General features: G+C 41.4%; 1 protein-coding gene across 2 annotated transcripts in view; it reads left to right on the top strand.

Annotated features, from left to right (window-relative positions):
- Window positions 1-21949, top strand: part of UPRT (uracil phosphoribosyltransferase homolog) — an 88857-nt gene that overhangs the window by 5004 nt on the left and 61904 nt on the right. For both annotated transcript variants that reach the window (XM_085854517.1, XM_085854518.1), the window contains 2 exons: window positions 8056-8098; window positions 19696-19765. In XM_085854517.1, the coding sequence (XP_085710643.1) occupies window positions 8056-8098; window positions 19696-19765 (113 nt within the window). The remainder of the gene's footprint in view (window positions 1-8055; window positions 8099-19695; window positions 19766-21949) is intronic.

Here is a 21949-nt window from a genome sequence, read left to right as displayed (position 1 = left end):
TTGATTTTACCCAGATCTTCAGTGTGCGAAGAAACTGCTGCTTGCCGGTCTGAGGGATGACCGATGGTACGGCAGAGGGTGGAGTCATCAGTAAAGAGATATAGAGGATTTTCCAGAGAGTCGGAGAGATCATTGATGAAAACCAGAAAAAAGAACAGGGCCCAGAACGCTACCTTGAGGAACTCCTGCCTGGACAGGAAGAGGGGATGATAGAACTCCATTTAGGGCCACACGTTGACTTCGACAGGAGAGGATGTCTGTGAGCCATGAGTGGAGATGGCCTTGGATACCATAGGAAGAGTAATACCTTGGATCAGTATGTTAGACTGATCGCCTTGGATACTATAGGAATTTGCATTTACTATATTCAATAGGATTAGGAATCTGGGATTGAAGATATTCTCAAACCTGTCTTCAAGTTTTTTTACACACACACACACACACACACACACACACACACACACACACACACACACACACACACACACACACACACACACACACACACACACACACACACACACACACACACACACACACACACACACACACAACATTTCTCACCTTGGAACTCTTTTTAAAAGGTTATACAGCAATTTGGTGGAGTTGGTGTTGCAATTCCGATGGTAATGTACTGTCCTTCATTTGCGATATCTTGTTGACTCCAATGTGGAGAAGAAGGTTTTCATATGCCTTTTTCTCTGCCCCTTGTCGAAGTAGATCTGAAAATTCAAGGAATCGGATATTTTGACAGAAACATATTAAATATCACTCAATCACCGCAGGTTGGTCGGTGGTCTTTCTGTCTTCTACCGTCTCCTCTCCAGCCTCGCCCCCCTGCTCTCTCTGCGATTTGTCCCCACCACATTTCTGCAGGGCACTCAAGGTCCGCCAACAACCCCCTTCTGGTAAAACTCCCAAAATCACGAATCACTGCTCACCTTCACTCTTTCATTCCTCTTTTTTTCCCGCCTTTGGAATGAACTCCCTCACTCTATTCATTCCCATTCTTCCCTCCAGGCCTTCAAAACAGCTGTTCACCACCACCTCTTATCATCCCCCATCCAAATCCTCGATCTTTTCTACCCCCGATAATCCACCCAAGCCCACCTCCTTCAAATTCCCTGCTTTCCTTCCTGAAAGTCCCTGTAATGTCCATCTTCTATTCCCCATGTTCCCCGTCCCATCCCTCTCCCTTCCACAGATCTCCAAATGTCTATGTTCCCCACTATTTTGTCCTTCCCACTCCCTCCCCTCCTGTCTCATGCCCCCCTTGATGTGCGTTGTGTGTTAGCTCTCATACGAGCCTCGACAAGGTATACTAAAAAAAAAAAATAATAATAATTTGCTGCAGAAAGGTAAACTTCAAACAGCTATTTCATCACATTCCAAGATTTTTGATTTAAGCTGTCGAACATCTGATCTGATGTTTCAGCCAGAGTCAGTTTATCTCATTTTTTCTGCCTACAAATGATCCATATTGTTGGTAGGATATGGCTCGAACGAGGTGCTGTGCTGTTGTCATTGGAACCAGTTCATCAGAAGAACACAAAGCTCTCCTTTTATTTCCTGACACTTCAAAAGAACAGTCATCGTCAATTGACACCACTCGTAGATGCAACGGGCAAACTTTCTGCACGGTGGCAACATACTGATGCCCTCTCCAAATTGTTTTGTCATTGAATCTTGCATTGTGTCGATACCACTGTCTCTGGTACCTCTATTCTGAATCTCATTTAACAAATGGCACTGATCAGAAAGAATCATTGTCCTTCAACCAGGTTTCTGTTCTCTCCACATAATAACTGCCACTTCTGCATGCATTCCTTGACTCTAGCCCAGCTGGTTTCAGTAAATTGTGTGATATTCTTCGAAGAGTTAACCTCACCAATATGTTGCAGACATTCCATTTTTAGCAATGAGATGTTTCATTGATCAGAAGGGAAAAGCATGAGGATAGCCGGTGCAGCACTTTTGAAAGGCTGAACAGAAGTGGAGCACAACACAGCAACAGTACACAGTTGGTTCCACAAATCCGTCCTGATCAACCAGTCAGGTTTGTGCAATGGTCGAGATGCCTACTGGTGTGACTCTGGAAGGTCACTCAAATATGATCGCAACTCGGCCCACGCGTGAAAATGTTTGCTGCTTTTAGATGCTTTCATGCAACATAAGAAGAAATGAGTAAAAATAATAAGATTTACTTTGTTGCAACATCAAAATCCATTGAGTTGTTGCTGCAGCTTCTCTGGTATTAGAAGATTACAAAATTCCATCCTCTGATTTTCCGCTCGAAGAAGGTCCAAGCTGATTATGGTTGCTGCTATAAATTATTTCTTTTTCACTTAGATCTAACTTGGTGCTTTTTATGGTCAGAATTTCAGCAAAAGTTAAGTCCAGTGAATAAATATTTGTTGTTGTGCCCATGAAAACAATGACGGTCATCACAGAATATGATAGCGACAAGATTGACCATACTGTGGTCACAACCTGTGACTATATATATATATATATATATATATATATATATATATATATATATATCACCTCCGAAGTCCATTCAACTGTGTCATCCTTGCTTATGTCCCAGGTGTCTTTGTGGTGAAAGCTGGGTCTGAGAATAATTTAAAAATCATCACCCATGTGTCAGCTTACATTCTCCAATCTGTCTCAATGACTTTGTATGTGTCGGTCCCATGTTTCCATGTGAATGAATAAGATGAGATTATAGATAACATTCATCGTGATTCCGTCCAGGGGATTTACCTTTATATCTGGTGTGTGTGTGTGTCGGTCGTTGGTTGTTATCTTCATTTGTGGGTTTCAGGAGGTGGAACGGAATCCTCCCAGATCTCAAAGTATCCACCTCCGTTTAAGTAAGGGATCATGATTCATGGACCAATTTGTGAAGTTTTCTTGTTCTCAAAGTTTTGTTCCAAGGGCTCTGTTGAGGATCATCACCAAGCCCTGGACAGCTTCCAACTGCAATTTGTTTCTAGTAATATTCCCAGGGATGTTTTTTAAGATCTCCATGAGGTTCTTTTTTATCATCCCCATTGCTCCAATAATCTCTGCTACAATTTTGACACTCATCAGCTTCCAGGATCTTTTCACTTCATTTTTGAGATCTTGGTATTTGTTCATTTTCTTGATTTCTGTGTTGTTTAGACCAAAATCGCGAGGTACTGATACCTCAATTAGCAATGCCTTATTTTTATTTTTGTACCTCCGTACGATATCTGGGAGCCATGCTTTGTTTTTCTATGTTTTCGCTCGATGGGATCGTAAGGTCATACGTGAGCATTACTTCCTTGTTCTCAGTGATTGCTTTTGGATCATGTTTCTATGAGTTTTCTGGAACTGGGATATTGAGACTTTTTCAGATGTGCCAGTAGATTTCTCTACAAACTTTGTTGTGCCTTTGGGTGTACAGCTGCTCTGGCATGAGTTTATTTATTTATTTATTTATCCCAATAGGAAGTGGCTCGAATACTTTGTTTCTACCATGCAGAACCTACACCTCCTCTTATTTATTTTATTTTTATATATCTTCCTGCTCTTTTATCGTTTTCCCAGTTGTCATTGTATATCTGTTGATATTTCCTTTTATTTTTCTTTTGTCTTTTTGGCAATTGTTGGCGCTGTATTCATTGTTCTTTCAGTTTCTTGTGTGATATCTTCCATTTTCACCTGTCCTTGGAAATATTTTGTTAGGTGGGTTAGGGATACCTTCTCTGCTGTGTCGTTTTCATGTTTGCTTACAAATTCTGGACCTTGCTGTATTCGGCAATTAATATGGGCTGTGTTGCTTTTATCCTTTATTGTTATAGTGTTGCTTCCTAGACAAAGTGTCCAACGTATTGATATATCCAAGCTTCGGAGAATGCTTGACCCCGATCATGTGGCCATGAAAGCCCATGAAGCACAATATCTTAACCGATCGTGAACGTGGGTGTTTTTATTTTTAAACTATTGCAGTGCAAAGCTCCGTCTCGGATGGTTTGAGGTGCTGGAGCGGCATTCTGATGCGCATTGTGTCGTCAAAAGCACTACACCCCTCTTTATGAGTGACGATGCATGACATCGTGTGACGATGCATGACATCGTGGAATGATGTGTTTGAGGTGGGCTGTAGTGGTGTGGTCCATTTTTCTGGAGGTGTATGCATGTCCCAGCCTGGTGTTGGCTTAGTGGTTAGGGTGGCGGCTTGGGATCCCAGGGTCCTGAGTTCAAGCCCCGTTGGCTGCTGAATTAACACCAGGGGGTTGACTCAGCGTGTCATCCATCTGAGGTCGGCGAAGTGAGTACCAGTGTACTGGTCCCGGTGTATGCCCCGGTTAGAATAGGTATACCATATCCCTGTGTGTCGTAAGAGGCGACCAGGGTTGGCGTCATGAAGGGCATCCAGCCATAAAACATTGCCTCAAGAAAAAGCCTAACCCCTGCACAGCAGGGAAAAATGACTGTAAAAACGGTCATTTTTTATGCATGTCCCGTTGCTGTTGCCCACTTGCCTTTCTTCCTTTCCATCTTGCACCATCCCATCCTTGATGATTTTATTAATGGGTTGTATTATGTTGGGATGTCAATTGTTGTATTTGTTAGATCAGGCTTCTAATCGCTGATGTTTATTGGGTGTGATATCCAGTAGATGAATGAAGTTCTGAAACACAATTTAGGTTTCAAAATATTTTGGTACATTTGAAGCACGAAAGTTACATTTCACCCAAACAACTTTAAAAGAAAAACTGTGAAAGATAATTACCCCGAACAGTAAGTACTTTACTGAAGTATTTTCTGTGATACTGTAATTGTCAATTTGTGACGTGGATGTTTCTATCTGTTTGTTTAACTGAATTAATATTGTACATTCTACGTTGACACAACAATACAGAAAATACAAGTAATCCATGACTCAAATGCTCCGACAAAACCACGTCCGTCGGAGAGTGGTTTCCATTGTACGTACTTATTTTTTTAAGACCTTAAGGCCCAGTCACACCTTGACGTTTTAGCCAGCAATGGCAACGTATTAAATTGTATGTAAAACGCTGGATTACATTGAACTTTTATTGTTTTTTTTAAAGATTCGGACGTATTCATAACGACTTGGTCTTATGCACAACATATTAGTAACGGACACAGAACGTTTCGTTGTGTTATAGATAACTTATACCAACGGATGCTGAACCTGTTGTCGGCCTTCACAACCTATGTCCAACGATAGTCTAACTTAGGCATAGCGCGCTGCACGCATCGCCGACGATGACGTGGCGTAGGTTATGGAAAGGCTGCCGCACAACGATTCAAATCATAACCGCCGCAGAAATGGAAGTGTCAACATCGCAGTCACACCTTGGCGATCTTGCCAGCATATGCTGACCTCTGAAAAATGCTTCTAAAACGTTGGCGCACGTCGAATACGGTATGGGTAAGTTTGGTATGCGTGAATAGAACGCTAAAGTACGCTATCATATGTCGTATTAAATGGAGTACGTCTTGTAATTTTAAACATGTTGAAAATTTTATGACGTACTTGCGTATGACACACGCTCTGCATGCGATGGGAATAAGTTGTACGCACGATATGCGATTGTTGACACACATCGACACACGTTACTTGAAAGGTACTCATAAGTCGAAACACGTCAAGGTAATTGTTAGCGTCGGTGTTCCAGACTCCTGGTTTTTTGTTTTTCTTCGGTATGACGGTGTTCAGTGTACAGTGCGGTTATGATTTAAATCGTTGAGCGGCAGCCTATTAATTATATTATATTATAACCGCACTCGAAATCGAAGTGTCAAAATTACCATCATACCGAAGGAAGGAAGAAAAAAAAAATAAAACCAGGGAGTCTGGAACACTGACGCTAACCATTACCTTGATGTGTTTCGACTTATGAGCACCTTACAAGTAACGTGTCGATGTGTGTCACCGATCGCGTAACGTGAGTACAACACGTAACTCATAGGTTAGAAATAAGTTTCGGATACGCTAAACATTACCATGACGTGTTTCGACTTATGAGTAACTTACAAGTAACGTGTGTCGACGTGTGTCAATGATCGCGTGACGTGCTTACAACTTATGGCCACAGCTATGCGGAACGTGTGAGTCATACGCTGTCATAAGTCTTAAAATTTCAAGCATGGAGAATTTGAGGACAACCGAAAAGTACAACGTTTAAAGCCAGCGTACAACGACGTATGGCAGTGTTTTTCAGCGTGCTCTCAATGTTATCAAAACTTACCCATAACGTATTCGACGTGTACCAGCGTTTTAGACAAATTTTCAAAAAATCGGCATAAGCTGGCTAAAACGTCAAGGTGTGACTGGGCCTTTAGCAATGAGCATCAACAAATAACAGCTGATTGTCAAGGATTCTTTTTGTCTCCATCGACCCAAGACCTATTTTAAAAAAAATTAAAAATCTCAACAACCTCATTTTCCATTTCGGAAAAAGGAAACCTCGCAATGTGGACAGTTGTCAGGGAAGGGAATCGGCACACAGTCAAAGGAAATGAAGAATGATCACTCACACGATTACAAAAAGTATTGGGACAGGAAGGAAATATTTGGGGGTTATTGATTCGCAACTCTGTGTTGGATTACTAATGGGGTTGTCCCAAACATTTCATTTCAGAAGTTGAAAGATGTCAGACATAATTAATTGCACCATTCCTCTTTCTCTGCAAGTACTCTGGTGCCTTGTGCTTTTGGTTTGGTCCTCAAGTGGTGTTACAAAACATCTCACCAATGTTAATGGTTTCATTGTGCTATGTCGTGGCTTTTGGCTTGTTGCGACAGATATTCAGGTTGTCATGAAGCAATTTGCAACAGGCACAGCGATGTGGCAAGGAACGTCTTCACGCTGGCAGACATAAGGATTTTGACTCTCGTACAATATTGCATCAAAGCCGCCAGTGCATCATTTTCTGATGTCGCGGTTGGGACACCTTTTATAAAGCATGTTGCATTGCATTTTTGGGGGTGGGGGGGGGGGAATAAGCATACTAGTGCAGGTTGTGAGGTTACTTTTCAATTTTGAGTTTGTTGTCCCAATACTTTTGCTCCTCTTGCATATTTTCCAACATTGGGAAAACAATTTTGCCAAGTCCGTGGCAGTTGTGGAATGTGTTGCATCATTTTGTGTAAATGACACAATTACTTGCAGTAAGTAATTTTTTTATTTTTATTTTTTGGCCAAACTGTCATGGTTCTTGTGTCTGACGTCCATCCTAACTTGTAGCCAATTATGAGTAGTTATCAGAAATAGGAGGCTGTAGGTTGTTATCTTTTGAGGTCTCTTGTTATATACATCTTACAACGTAAATTCTCTTCATTTTGAAAAAAGTTGCAATGCTTACGAAAGACCAACTTTGGTACAAGTACTGATTGTGGTGCTGTGGTTTCTAACTTCTCTTCTTTGTGGAGTTGCCAATTGCAAAAAAAATAGATTTAGTTGAAGGTACATATAATAGGTGGGTAATCTGAATTTTGTGGATGGTTGGGAAGGCGAGAATAATTAATTGTAAAGCCGAGAAGAGGTATGGGTTGGGGGGTTGGGGGGCAAGGGGAAGTGAGAGATTAGGTGATGGAGAAATTGTATCAATCAAACTTGATAAATTTGTTTTCTTGAAGGTTCATGAGAGATGTGAGATAAATCTTGAAGCCTGTGTTTTTCCTCTTTTGTATGCAGCACATGGGTGGTGCTGATTCAGTGACCTCTGTTGGTGAGAGCAGGAATTTTGTAATTTGTTCAGGGTGCCAGCGATTGCTCGCCCAATGTTCGTGACGGACACTTTGGGATCTTTAACATCCACCAATTGATGCTAACAGATGGGACGCCAAGTTTTAAAACCCATCCGAGGGACGGCACATACATTGATGAATAATCCTACCTGTAAAACACCGGGATGACAGTTTATAGCTGAGTCCGGGATTGCTTGGAGGCGAATGTGCGTACTTCTAAGCTATCCTCTCAGCCCATCTTCTCTGTTGATTTGATGAGTTTTTTTTTGATCCCCTCATTTTCTTTGATTTTTTTTTTTCAGGTGCACAAGCTGGGGTGATTTTGTATTTTCAGCAGATCGCCTGGTAAGTCTAAAAATGATCCTTTGCCTGTCTTTGACCATATTGTTGTAGGAATGCCTTCTAGGGGGTAACGTTACATAGCACAACAATAGTTATATTTCCCATATTGCATGTATCAGCATGAGCTTGAGTTTTTCAAAAATATTTTATTGTGATATTGGATATGCGTCGTTTTATGTATTGAAAGTGGGTGTCTTCATTCCCTCCCTTGTGTGTGTCTAAAACCACCATCCCTTGATGCCCTTTTTAATGCTCTCCCATTTGGAATCTGTCTTTCATGTCCCTTGAAATGATCTGGTAGGCCATCAGACGGGAAAGTCATCATCATGGTAAAGCGTACTTTAAAAAGTAGGTGTAAAGGTCGGGGAAGTTTTTGCCCCACCCACGGACTGAGTATGGGCAAATGAGGGCTGAGCGGGGAGGGGTTTAGTGCATCACCGACAAAGGTTGGGGCTGTACCTATTATGTGGGGGGGGGGTGAGATGTGCACCGAGCTTATGGCAGAACCTGTATGCGAGCTGCAACAGGGTTTCTCCACAGACCAAGCCTTTGTCTTTGATTAGCTTTAAGCTACCCCTGAAAGTAGTAGTCAGGAGGAGACTGATCTGGGGACTAGCAAGGCCCAGGATTGTCCATCGGTCAAAAAAATTTTTTTGAACCTCTCCCTCTTATTTATTTCAGTCTGGTACTGTAGTAACTATATCTTGTACAGATACAGTTTCAGATCGTCGTGTATGATTCTGCTTATGGTGATTCATGCGAGAAGTTCCCACCAGCTGTGTGAGTCTGTCTGTAGATTTTTCTCTGATTGCTTCGGATGTTCTCACTGAAGGTTTTCAACCACTGTGTGCTTTAATTCGGTCTTTCACACTTCCAGTTTCTCTAAACCTTTCAACAATACGTTTGATGGTTTTTGTATTGTGGAATTTTTGCATTCGGATAAACCCAACAAAACTGCCTTTTGGTAGAAACGTATGACATGTCACAGAAAAAGCCTCCAACTTGAGCATCCTTTGGGGCACATAGAAATGATTTGACATGGTTGGAACTTCCATAGAAAAACATTAAATTCGAAAGAGCAATCAGAGATTGTAGATCCTTGCCATTACTTGTTTTGTGTGGTGTGTGTGGCGTTTGTGTACTGGTTTGTTATATAAATAATAAGAGACATAATTAGAACTGTCACTTTATAAATGCTGGCAGTGATGACCGGGTTCCAAGACGTCCCGCTTTGATGCAACCCCGCTTTGATTGGACAGCTGACCCTGACCCATGCCATTTATTATTAATATTCAATTGAATTTAGAATGAGATTTAATTAAATTCAAATCAAATGGAAGACCAAATAGGTACAGTCCTGCATTGGAGTAATCACAAGGAACCCAAACAAGCAAAAAGCAAAGACGAAGGCATCAGGAGGAACCTGGATAGGATTCACATTTCAGCTGTTACTCCTCTGTCCTCAAACCCATCCATCCAGACAAAGCTAAGTGAACCTTATTCAAAAAGTACCCAGATCAAAGAATTTAATAATTCTGGCTTCCAGACCATGCATTCGATCAAGTTGAAATTTAAAACATTTATTCCCCATCACTACTAGATCATAAATGTGAAGTTTCATGTCGATTGATTAAGTGATTCCAAAGAAAACATTTAATATTTTTCTTCAATCCAATATGGCTGCCAAACCATGTGACCTATCAATTATACCTGAACAAACTTGTACACCCAAGGCTTGGGGAACATTTATGCGAAGTTTCCCCTTGACCTATCCAGCCATTCTGGAGAAGATTTTTTTTATAGGTTTTAGGGTAAATCCAATATGGCAGCCAAAACCATGTGACCTATGACATCATATGTGTGAACCTTTTGTTCCTCATGGATCGGCGGCCATACGTGTAACGTTTCACCTCGATCTGTTCAACCACTTCAGAGGAGATTTTAAAAACTTTTTTTTTAACAATATGGCTGCCAAATCATGTGACATGACATCAACAAATCTTTTTATGTGGACCATTTTATACCAAGATGACCCTCAAAGATTTTCATACTGTTCAGATGTAGCGTTCTCCATATGCAATTATGATGTCATAATGAAGGCACCTATGACGTCTTAAGAAAATCAAAAATCGCACTTATTCCCCATGAGGAGTACTTGCTATGTGCCAAGTTTCAATTTTTTTCTTCGTGCGGTTTGAGATAGAGGTCCAATTTTTTCCCCGTTTTTCCAATATGGCTGTCACACCATATAACCTATGACATCATGATTATGATTAAAGCATTCTACATGAGTAGTCGCATCAATGGTGAAAATTTAGTCTCAATCTGACAAGCGGTTGCGGAGAAAAACATTTAAGTTCTGTAGACAGACAGACAGACAAACAAACGGACCCAAACACAATACCCTCTCCTTCGACGAGGGTTATTAGGCGACCTGAAAAGAAAAAGAAAAAAGAACAGTTGAATTCGTAAAACTAGAACAGCACTTGGTAGAGCGCATAACTCCACAGGCCAAACAGTTTATGGTTTGTATCCCACCAATCGGCTGGATTTACATCCATAACCTGCCCACCAAGTTTATTTTGAATCCATGAACAACTTCTTGAGATATCCTGCTCACTGACAAACAAACAAACAGACAGGGCCCGTGAAAACACCTCCATACACCTTCGGTGGTAGTTGTTTGAAAAGTTGCACATTATTTTGAACCTCTCCGTATATATGTGAAGTGGAAAGGGGAGGGGACCATAGCTAGTCTGTGGTAAGTGTAACATGGGCCATGTGTTTTGATTAGGTTAGATTGTCATGTATCAGGTATGTAATTTATTGACTTTATAGACCATATAGTTTGGGTAAGATTGTATGCGTGAACACCTCTCGTTTGTGGGTGGGGCCAGGTGAGGACTTCTGGCCAGGGAGAGGCGCAGCGGGAGCACTTCATCCTTCCAGACATCAATATGAACTGTTTGGCTAATGTGTGCAAGCCATGGTGCCGAGATGTGCTGTGAAGCCCTGGAAGAGGGAATAGACCTTTTTTGCATTGGAGATGGCCCGGAAGGTGGCACCTTCACAAGGACTGCTGGGAAGAAGCGGTGGAAAAGTGCAGAGTTCATGGAGGGTGGGCCAGAGGATCCGTTGTGCAGGAGTTTGGGGAAGTAGCTGTGTGGCAAAGTACACAGATTCCACGAGGGCTGGGTCTGGACACTCGCGTACAGAGTAGTAGTGGGACCTTGAACAAAGAACATTGCTCTTTGTTTCGCTCTTGTTGACAAGTACAATCAGATCCTAATCTACCATGGTATCCCATCAGGAAAGAGGTTAACTTGCGACAATTTGTTTTCCAGCATGACAACAACCCAAACATACTGCAAATGTCATTGAAACACACTGTATTGTAACGGTGAACTGCCGGGTGGTTACATGGTTAAATTACCATCAGAACAACCCCCATTTAGTGACAGACTGCTGAAAGAAACCATCTACCATCCACTAGGAAAACCAAATAGTTCTTTACTTACTGTAACATCCAGGCCTCAGGCCTGAAGCCTGCCAATCTGTACTACTTCATGCAATGGCAGCACATTATTTAATTGGAGTGCAGTTAAGCCAGCTGTCCAGCCAATGGGTGTAAAGCAGTGGGGAGGAGTCAGGGCAACTGAACACTGACCCATATATAGTATGATATTTTCAAAGTTTATAAACGGCGTAACTCTGTGAAAAATTGACGAAACGCCCTGAAACACATTTTTCCCTCCAGGTCTTCAAAGCAGCTGTTCACCACCATCTCTTATCTTCCCCCATCCAAAACCACAATCTTTTATACCCATGTTAATCCACCCCAAACCCACCTCCTTCAAATTCCCTGCTTTCCTTCCTGAAAGTCCCTGTACAGAGACATGACAAAAGTAAATAGACACCTTAAATTTATTCATTTCATCTATATAATGCAGTTTTACTCAGTGATTTGTACGAATATTTGACTATTTCTTTGCAGAAACGAGTTACTGGGTCTTGTATGACAATTAACTATGCCTCAAACCCAGGGAGCAAACAAACTTTCCAATTTTTAAAGAGGACGAATTTTGGCCATTTGTAAGGTGGAGTCAGCCAGCGTCAGCTCAGAACCTTGGCATTCCACTTTCTACGGTCAATTGGGTGATTGTGCAATTCACCAGCAAAGGCAAGGAATCCACAGCTTCCCGTTATGGTCGATCTGGGCCCTCAGAAAGGTGTCTTCGAGCTGTCAAGCAGTCCATTGAGAAAACTCCCCGTTGCAAGGCAGCAGATGTTGCAGAGAAGGTCCAAGTTAGCTCAAGAATTGCCGTGTGGTACCTTCATCAACTGGGCTATGATGGGAGAGCAGCTTGGAGAAAACCTCTTCTTAAACCAGCCAACATTCAAAGGGAAGTGGGCTGACGAGATGACCATCAGACCCTTGGAGTTTTGGAAAACTGTAATTTTTTTCAGATGAGTCCCAATTTACTCAATTTTCTGACAGTGGTGCATATGGGTCTGGAGACTTCCCAGTCAAGAGTTCTCTTTGAACTGATTGCATCCAACTGTCAAACACGGTTGTTTTTCAGTGATGGTGTGGGGAGAAATCTGGAGTGCTGGTCGGTCAGAGCTTTTGGAGTGTGTTGGCAACATCAACACTACGACACACATTTCTGTCCTTGAGGATGGACGTCTCCCTGTCTTCTCCACTGGTCAGATGGTCAACAACAACACTGTTCATGGAAGATGGAGCTCCATGTCACACTGCAAAAATGACCAAAGAATGACAGGACAGAAATGTGATCAAGCGACTTCCATGGCCAAGTCAGTGTCCTGACATGAATCCCATTGAACACCTCTGGGCCATATTGAATCGAGCTCTGTGGAAAAATTCCAGGAAACCGACATCATTGGCAGAATTCCTCAACCTTTTGCGTGAAACGTGGGCAGAAATCTCACGAGAGAAAATTTCAGAACTCGTTCTATGTCTGAAAGAGAAAAAGCATTGAAATCTGCAAATGGCAAGTCTACAAAATACTAGTGTTTGTATTACCAGAGTTGGTGTCAAAGCCACCCAATGCTCGCCTGTTTATACATTTATCGTTTTTAAAAGACTCGTTTAATAATTAATATTTTTTATAAAGCATTGCAGTGAAGTCTGATCCAAATAATTTTAAAGCAATATATGTATTTGTATATTGTAATCAGTAACAAGAGCGCGAGTGAGCACAATATATGCCCGAACAAGAATGTATATACAGAATTGTGCTACTACATGGAAAACGGCATCCTGGTTGCCATGGCAACCACTTTAGATGACGAACGTATGTCACGACACACCGTCTCCACAGTCTGTACCTATGTACCAAATATGAAACGTGAAAGTTGAAAACCTTGGGAGTTAGAGTGCGGATAGGAATGGATGGAAAACAGCATCCTGGTTGCCATGGCAACCACTTTGGATGATGAACGTATGTCGCGACACACCGTCTCCACAGTCTGTACCTATGTACCAAATATGAAACGTGAAAGTTGAAAACCTTGGGAGTTAGAGTGCAGATAGGAACGGATGGAAAACAGCATCCTGGTTGCCATGGCAACCACTTTAGATGATGAACGTATGTCGCGACACACCGTCTCCACAGTCTGTACCTATGTACCAAATATGAAATGTGAAAGTTGAAAACCTTGGGAGTTAGAGTGCAGATAGGAACGGATGGAAAACAGCATCCTGGTTGCCATGGCAACCACTTTAGATGACGAACGTATGTCGCGACACACCGTCTCCACAGTCTGTACCTATGTACCAAATATGAAACCTGAAAGTTGAAAACCTTGGGAGTTAGAGTGCGGACAGGAACGGATGGAAAACAGCATCCTGGTTGCCATGGCAACCACTTTAGATGACGAACGTATGTCGCGACACACCGTCTCCACAGTCTGTACCTATGTACCAAATATGAAATGTGAAAGTTTAAAACTTTGGGAGTTAGAGTGCGGACAGGAACGGACGGACGGACAGAGAGACAGACAGACAGACAGGCGGACGGACGGACGACACAAAATACGCCCAAACATATATATATATATATATATATATATATATATATATATATATATATATATATATATATATATATATATATATGGCGTATAAAAAATAGTGTGGTAGATAAAAACATTAGAAAGGAAAAAAATAACTTGCACCAAAAATTTTAACATGCTGACGCTCACGCCGGGGGTATCGCTATAGCTCTGTTCTTCGAATAGGCGAGCTAAAAATGGGTGAAATATGTTTCAAATGTTCAATAAATAAATTATTTATTGAATCGACGGTGTGTATTTACTTCTGTCATGTCTCTGTAGTGTCCATCTTGTTTACCCCATGTTCCCTGCCCCATCCCTCTCCCTTCCACAGATCTCCTCATGTCTCTGTTCCACACTGTTTTGTCCTTCCCTCTCCTGTCCCTCTTGTTTCTTGCTCCCCTTGTTGTACGTTCTGTGTGCTCACTCTCATACGAACCTCAACATTGTATTAAAAAAGAACAAGAAAGAAAAAGTCGAACTTCAGTACTGTTTAAAGTTTCGATGGTGGAACAACAATAATAAGTTAAAAGGTTTAGTGTTATCACCATGCATGAGCTCTGAAATGAGTTATTTACATTCTTTTTCTTCAAAATAAATTAATTCCAAAACAAAAAGAAAGTCGGCCTCAACGTTTTGAGCAGCTTGCTCTGCCCATCAACAGGAGGAAGTAACTGGAATGAATGAATACAGCTTTTGTAACAACTCCGCATCCCCCCATTGGCTGGTTATTGTGGAGTGCTGATTGGCTAGTAATTGTGAGGTGCTGATTGGCTGTTGAATGCATGTTACTGATTGGTCGGTTTAGTTTGCTCATCATAGTCCAATGCCCTCAGTGTATTGCAAGCTGTAGTTATAGGTGTCGGTTTGTTGATGAGTGAGAGCCAGATATCGCTCATGGGTATCCTGTTTTCTTGAGAGACCTTGTGATGTAAATATATCTCCATAGCTTCTTTCATGCTCCTTGTGTGCCAGTGACTGATGGATGTGATAAGTCTGCTGTCTGACCATAGTATGCAATGATTATTGATCTGTGCATGATTGACAATCGCTGATTTTTTTCCCCCTTCCCCTCTTCTATTATGTGCCTGATGTTCTTTCAATCTAGTGGTGAATGTCCTACCTGTTTCACCAATGTAAACACCTGGATGGTGGTTCGGAAGCCTTCTGTCCTGATGGATGTGAAGAATAGGTTCAAGCTTATGTGTCGAGCGATGGCGTACTGTGAAATTAGCAGTCTTGAGAATCCGTTGTATCTGGTGTGATGTACTTCCACTGAAGGGAAGAGTAACATGTGCTCTAGGTTCTGGTGTTGGATCACGAGCTCTTGGTTTAGTGATGATCTTGTGAGCGGGATAACTGTTGAAGTAATAGACATTCGTGATGTGGCGTAGTTCGCGATGCAGGTTTATACTTGTCGCTGATGGTGTAGGCATAACGAACAAGAGTGCTGCTTACAGACTGTTGAGTTGAGAGATGATGAAAAGAGCGGTAGTTGAGGTAGCGATCCGTATGAGTTGGTTTCCTGTATACTTTGTGAGAGGGTTTGTCATTAGGAGCCTTGATAATGAGGATCCCTTATCAACAAATCGACACCTATAACTACAGCTTGCAATACATTGAGGGCATTGGACTATGATGAGCAAACTAAACCGACCAATCAGCGTCTCACTATAATCAGCTAATGGGGGTGAGGAGTTGTTATGAAAGCTGTATTCATTCGTTCCAGTTACTTCCGCCTGTCGATGGGCAGAGCATGCTGCCAGAAACGTTGAGGCCTAATTTCTTTTTGCTTTGGAGTTAATTTATTTTTAAAGTATAAAGAATGTAAATAGCTCATTTAAGAGTTCATACTGGTGAAAACCTGAAACCTTTTAACTTGTTGAAGTCAAACTTGTTCTGTAACTTATCATCATAAAGTAGTGTACCAAGTTTCAGTTGAATATGTTAAAGGGTATGGGGGGAAAAAGTCTGAAAAACCACAGGTGGGACGGATGGACGGACGGACGGAGAGCAAATCTATAGTCACCTCCAGTGAAACTGGTAGGGGACTAATAATAGGGAAGGGCTGGAAGAACAAGAAGAAAGAAGCAGCACATATTGGTTTACATAGTCACTAAATCCCACGTGCCTACGATACTACATTCCGCTTAACTGTGACCTTGTCCCATTTGTACCACAGATAGCTAAGACAGGGGGCAAGATAGGACACAAGAAACCTCCCCACACCAGAACTTGCTTGGGGTCTGTCATGGCTTTCGGTTCGGTCTTGGCCAAATTGCCCCTTCTGCAGTCGTCGGCACACCCGTGCTCGTTGGCACAGACCGTGAACTCCAACTTCAACACTGACAATGATGCAGTGCACCTGCAACTCTCGCCTTTTGTTCCCAGCACCACGCCCACTCATCCCACAACCACCCGTTCATTGGTCCTGCACACAGAAGGAACCATGCCACGACACAACCACGACTGCTGGTGTAACCATGGCAGCCATTTCACATGGTGTGTGGCCACGAGGTGTCAGGAAAGTCGTGCCATGATGCAGGGGACGCTTGCTGGTGGGTCTGAGCCATTATTTCAGTCATGGAAGACGTATAGAGCAGATTACAGAGGGGTGATTGGGGGGTCAAGAAAGGAAGGGTGAGGGGGAAGAGTGGAGCTGAGAAACGGAGGGGGGGGGGTGGAATCATGATTATCACTCCTGATGCATCCTTCCACATGTTCCCTGTTGTTTCCACAGATACCCTTCTCCTTATGCTAAACAGGTGATGTTGACATAACTGATCTATATTACTCCCGAGATCTCCTCCCACATTCCTGCAACAATATTTACAAAGCAAATTATGGGAAACATTTCAGAATGCAGGAATTTCTGAAAAAAGCTTCAGGAAAACATTCTCAAAGACTCATTCTCAAACACCCATTCCCAAACATTCACTCCCCAACTCCATTCTCAAACCACATTCTCAAAGCACTTCTCAAAACGATCCATTGCAGCGATGCTTAGACTGTTTAATCGGCATTTCCAGCACTTCAATCATCATCGTGGCATTTGCAGTGCTTCCAGTGTTGTTTTTGCTGAGCAGTTGAGCCACCAGTATTTCAACATCCCCGCCCATCGCATCCCTGGATCCAATCACGAGGACTGGATCGCAGCATGCCAACCAATCAGCGTGGTGGGATGTTGAAAGGCAGACGTCGGTGGAGAGAAGAAAATAGGCAATAAAAGTTCAGTTCCGAAGAACAGCGGAGAGCTCTGTGCTTGAAAGCACAGTTTAGGGTGTAGTGTGCAGAGTTGCGGAGTTCACGTCCTGAGCCCTAGGGAGAGGGACCTGCCATGATTGACCGAGTCCCCAAAGCACCCAACGGAACGAGCACTGCACCAAGTGGAATGAGCGCTAACCAAGAACTCCTCCGAACTGACTTCTCTCTTACACCCACACACCTTGTACTCTCTCATCACCCAGCACATACAACTCATTGATTTGCACTGTTGTGGAGTATCAACCTGAGTCCACAACATTTCTTTTCAGAGCCAGCACTACATGCCACCAAACCACATCGCACATCCCACCTGCACCTCTCACTCATCTGCACCTTACACCTTGTTTGTTAAACATGAGCCATGCAGCTGACTTATGAGTGAGGCTGGGGTCGACAACATACCCCACCGACTTCTCTTCCCTCGATCTGTCAACCTTGCTTGTCTAATTTCCCAGATGTCTGAGGTGCCTAATGTCCATGTTTAGTGTTGAGGTCAAATAGACAGTAGCCAACGTTTCTGCTGACGGTAAATTGCTCGGCCATCCTAGAACAATAAATAGTGGAAACATTGGGACACAGGCCTTATCTGGGGTAAGTAATTCACTGGGGGGCAGAGGGGGTAACATGGGATTTTGACATTGGGACTCTACCAGAATTAGTTGTTTCTGATGGTGCAACTCATCAGCTTCAGGGTCAAAGGTCAGGAAGCGGGTCCAAGTGAGGCCACTCATGACCTGGCCGGCGAACGCGTAACAATATTGTAAAATAAAATAAATTTTAAATATTATAATAATTAAATATAATTAATAAAATTAAAATAAAACTCGATCATTAAAACATTTTATTTATAAAAATGTTTATTTTCCAGTGACCTAAGTGTGTATGTGTGTTTGTGTAATGAACAGTACAACCTCTTTTATCTGGAATGGTCAGTATTAAATAAATAATTAAATAAATATTAACAATAAATAACCTTAATTTTCTGAGTAGATTCGAGTCACCCTATGCAGCCACTGAGAATGATGTGTTAGTGAGAATGATGTGTGAGAACGGATTTGAAAACCCAAACTGGATCGGGATTGAATCCGGAATTTTTCACCCGGCCGGGCTCAGTTCTGATCGACTTTGTTCAATGATAAAGCCTTTAAACAAACTGCTCTAAAAACCCAATAAATCGTACAATTTTCTATTTTTTGCATACAAGTCTCGAGGGAGAGAAGTGACTGTTGAACATGCCACCAGCAGCCTCCAAGAGTATAACATTCGTGCAAAGTTACCTCTGAGGAAAATGCTGCCCTTTTTTTGGCCACCTTTTTTAACATTAGTACTCTTTCTTCACCGTCTAATCCGAAAACTATTTTTTTGGTAATTACTTAAAATGTGGAAATATAGCAAAACTTGAACTTGAAAGCAAATTGACATTATTCTGATAACGAATCAATCATAACCCAGTTATATTCTAACATCAGCTTTCTATCTCATTTTGACTTTGTCTTTAATCGGCTGCAGTATAAGATTCCAAATACTGATCAATTTTAAAAATGAGCTGATTTGGAATTGAGAGATTTTCTTCCAACACCTACCCCCCCCCCACCAGACACCACCCACATGCAAATTTCCCACCATTAGCCCCCTGGTGTTTCTTTTCCCCATCCCTGCTCCCACCCCACACTTCATTTCCTGGATCTGTGCCTTGCTGGTGAGCGTTCCCATTCAAATGATTGTCTATCTCTAGCAAGGCGTATCGAAGAAATTGTAATTCCTTCCACATAATTATCGAAACAAAGAATTGCATTTTCTTTCCTGCTGCCAGAGGTTAATTTATTTCAAATGAGATTCTCTGATGGGAAGGAATTGTTCTGCAGACAAGGATGAATGTTTTTTGCAAAGTATGTACAGAATGAGAGCCATTTTCGGTAATTTTCAAATGTGCGAATCTGTTTTCTTATCGGTGGTTTAAGAATGATTATTTGGAGACCGTTTTTGTTTTGTTTTGTTGCTTCATGGAAGAAAAGTTTGGCAGAGGAAATGTCTGTTTTAGCAGAGATTAACCTCTGGCTTTTTGTTATAATTGCTTTGCTGCACTGTTAATTGTTGTTTTGTTCTCTGCCCCTAGTTATGCAATGTAATGTTCATGCTGTATATAGCACGACTCATAAGAGAAAATAGAGTTTCACATGTAATAGGGTTTACATTCTCTGGCTCCTCTCTCGATATTGTTAACCATATTTGTTTTTCAATCTGCTATCTCTATGTAGATCCGTCTTGTTGTGGAAGAAGGCCTAAACCAACTCCCCTACAGTGACTGTAACGTCACAACCCCTACAGGTGTGTGTGTATTTTGGAAAGAGCTTATGAAAATGGTGGTTTTTGTATGTATTGTTAAAAATTACTCGTGATGATAACTTTATTATGAATGCAAGTATGACATGATGGGCTACACGGGGTAAGTGTTTAAGATACACACAAGGAAATTAGATGCAGGTGGAGGCCATTCAGCCCATCATTCTTGCATCACATGAACACAAGATCAAAATAAGAAAAATACAAAATGTTTTTAAAGTGTTTTTTTTTTTTGTATTTTTTTTCTTTTCTTTTCTTTTCTTCTTACCAGGGGAGGAGGCATGGGCGTAGACCAGGGGTAACCAACCTTTTTGAAACTGAGAGCTACTTCAAGGGTACTGAGTAATACGAAGGGCTACTTGTTTGATACAAACTTCCTGAATAACATAGTTGCACGGTTCACCTTTAATGATATCATCATTAATAATTATCATAATAAATATTCATATATGTGAAGAGACTGTCTGATCACATGTTAATGTTAATTATTCCACACAATAATTATTAACAATGATTTACCATGATAGGAAACAGATATATTTAAACATGCAACATTATTTATTTATGTTCTCAAATCTATTTCAACATTTGAAAGTCAGAATTATCACATCTCTGATATTTTTTGTAAATATCTTTATTGACAGTTTGTATGAATGAGCACATTTGTAGCATTTTGTTCAAAATCACAGCTGTTATATTTTTGTATGTATCACTTCTGTAACATTTTTTAGGAAATCATTAACTGTCACATCTTCAAATCATATCCCATTTGTACTAACCACTAACTTTGTAACATTTTTGAACAAATCATGAACTCTTTCCCATGTCTGTACAAAGTATAATAATATATTATATATAATATTATAATATATATTATTATGTAAAATTTAAAAAAGAACATCAACTCTCATTTTCGAATGAATCAGATCACATTTGTATTAATCACTAAATCTGTAGCATTTTTAACAAAACATCACATCTGTTGCACTTTTTGAACAAATTATTTTTCACATTTTTGTACAATAATTGAGTTTTCCGTTGCCATGGTGTTTCACTGAAAATATCTGTTCTCTTTCTTTGCCTGTAAATGTCTGTTAGTGGGAAGTCTGACATTGCATGCTGTCCACTCGTGTGCTGTAATCTGGGGTATAATTTGACACTGTAACTCTCAGTGAGTCTTGTAGATGTGCATCAGTAAGGTGTGTTCTGTGTTTGTTCTTGATGAAGTTCATGTCAGAAAAGGCTGATTCACAGAGATAGGTTGAACCAAAAAGGCAGGCAACTTTCATAGCTACTGTGCATACACCTTTGTACTTTTCTGTGTCCACAAGGCACCAAAAGTTTGGTGCATCCTGATGGGCTTTGAGGTGGAGGTCATTTTGCAATGTTAGGATTTCAATCTCCACCTGTCCAGCATCCACGTTGAAGGTTGCACTTAGTTGCTCAGCAATGCATGTGATGTCCACTTGCTTGAAAGGATTTGAAATGAATGACACACATGGCTCAAGTTGATCAAAGTCACAACACCTGTTCTCAAACTCTTGCCCAAGTCTGTTTATGACTTGAGAGTACTTTTCTGCAGCTTTGTCGAAAGCCCCAGATGCAGAAGCATTGTCCTGCAGCACTGACTGCACAGAGGGAAAGTGCAACACTTTCTTTCTCTGTAAATGCACAGAGAAAATGCTCATCATAGCTTTAAATGCATTTACAGCACTTATCATGTCAGCAACAGTCTTGCCTTTGCCTTGCAGTTGACAGTTCAAATAGTTCAGTTTCCCAGTGATGTCTGTTAAAAATGCAAGGTCAAGTATCCACTCAGTGTCCTCGAGCAGCGAGGCGTCTTCCCCTTTGGATTGCAAGAACACTTTGATTTCACCCAAAAGTGACAACAAACGCTGCAAAACTCTTCCCTTGCTGAGCCATCGGATTTCTGTGTGTAATAACAGGTCACCATATTCTGTTGACAGCTCCTCCAACAGGACTTTGAATGTCCTGTGTTGTTTGGCTTTGGAGCGGATGCCATTTATGATCTTCACGACAGGGGTCATCACATGATCAAAGCCGGTCACTTTTGCACATAATGCCTGCTGGTGAATGATGCAGTGGTAATGTAGAAATTTTGGCAAGTCTGTGTCACCTTTGCATTGCGCAATGAACCTTGCATGTCGG

The sequence above is a fragment of the Eptatretus burgeri genome, chromosome 14, assembly GCF_056783735.1.
Source record: "Eptatretus burgeri isolate ZD-2024b chromosome 14, Ebu_testis_v1, whole genome shotgun sequence".
Lineage (NCBI taxonomy): Eukaryota > Metazoa > Chordata > Myxini > Myxiniformes > Myxinidae > Eptatretus > Eptatretus burgeri.
Note: the sequence above shows the minus strand (reverse complement) of the source record. Positions and strands in the feature narration are given on the sequence as shown.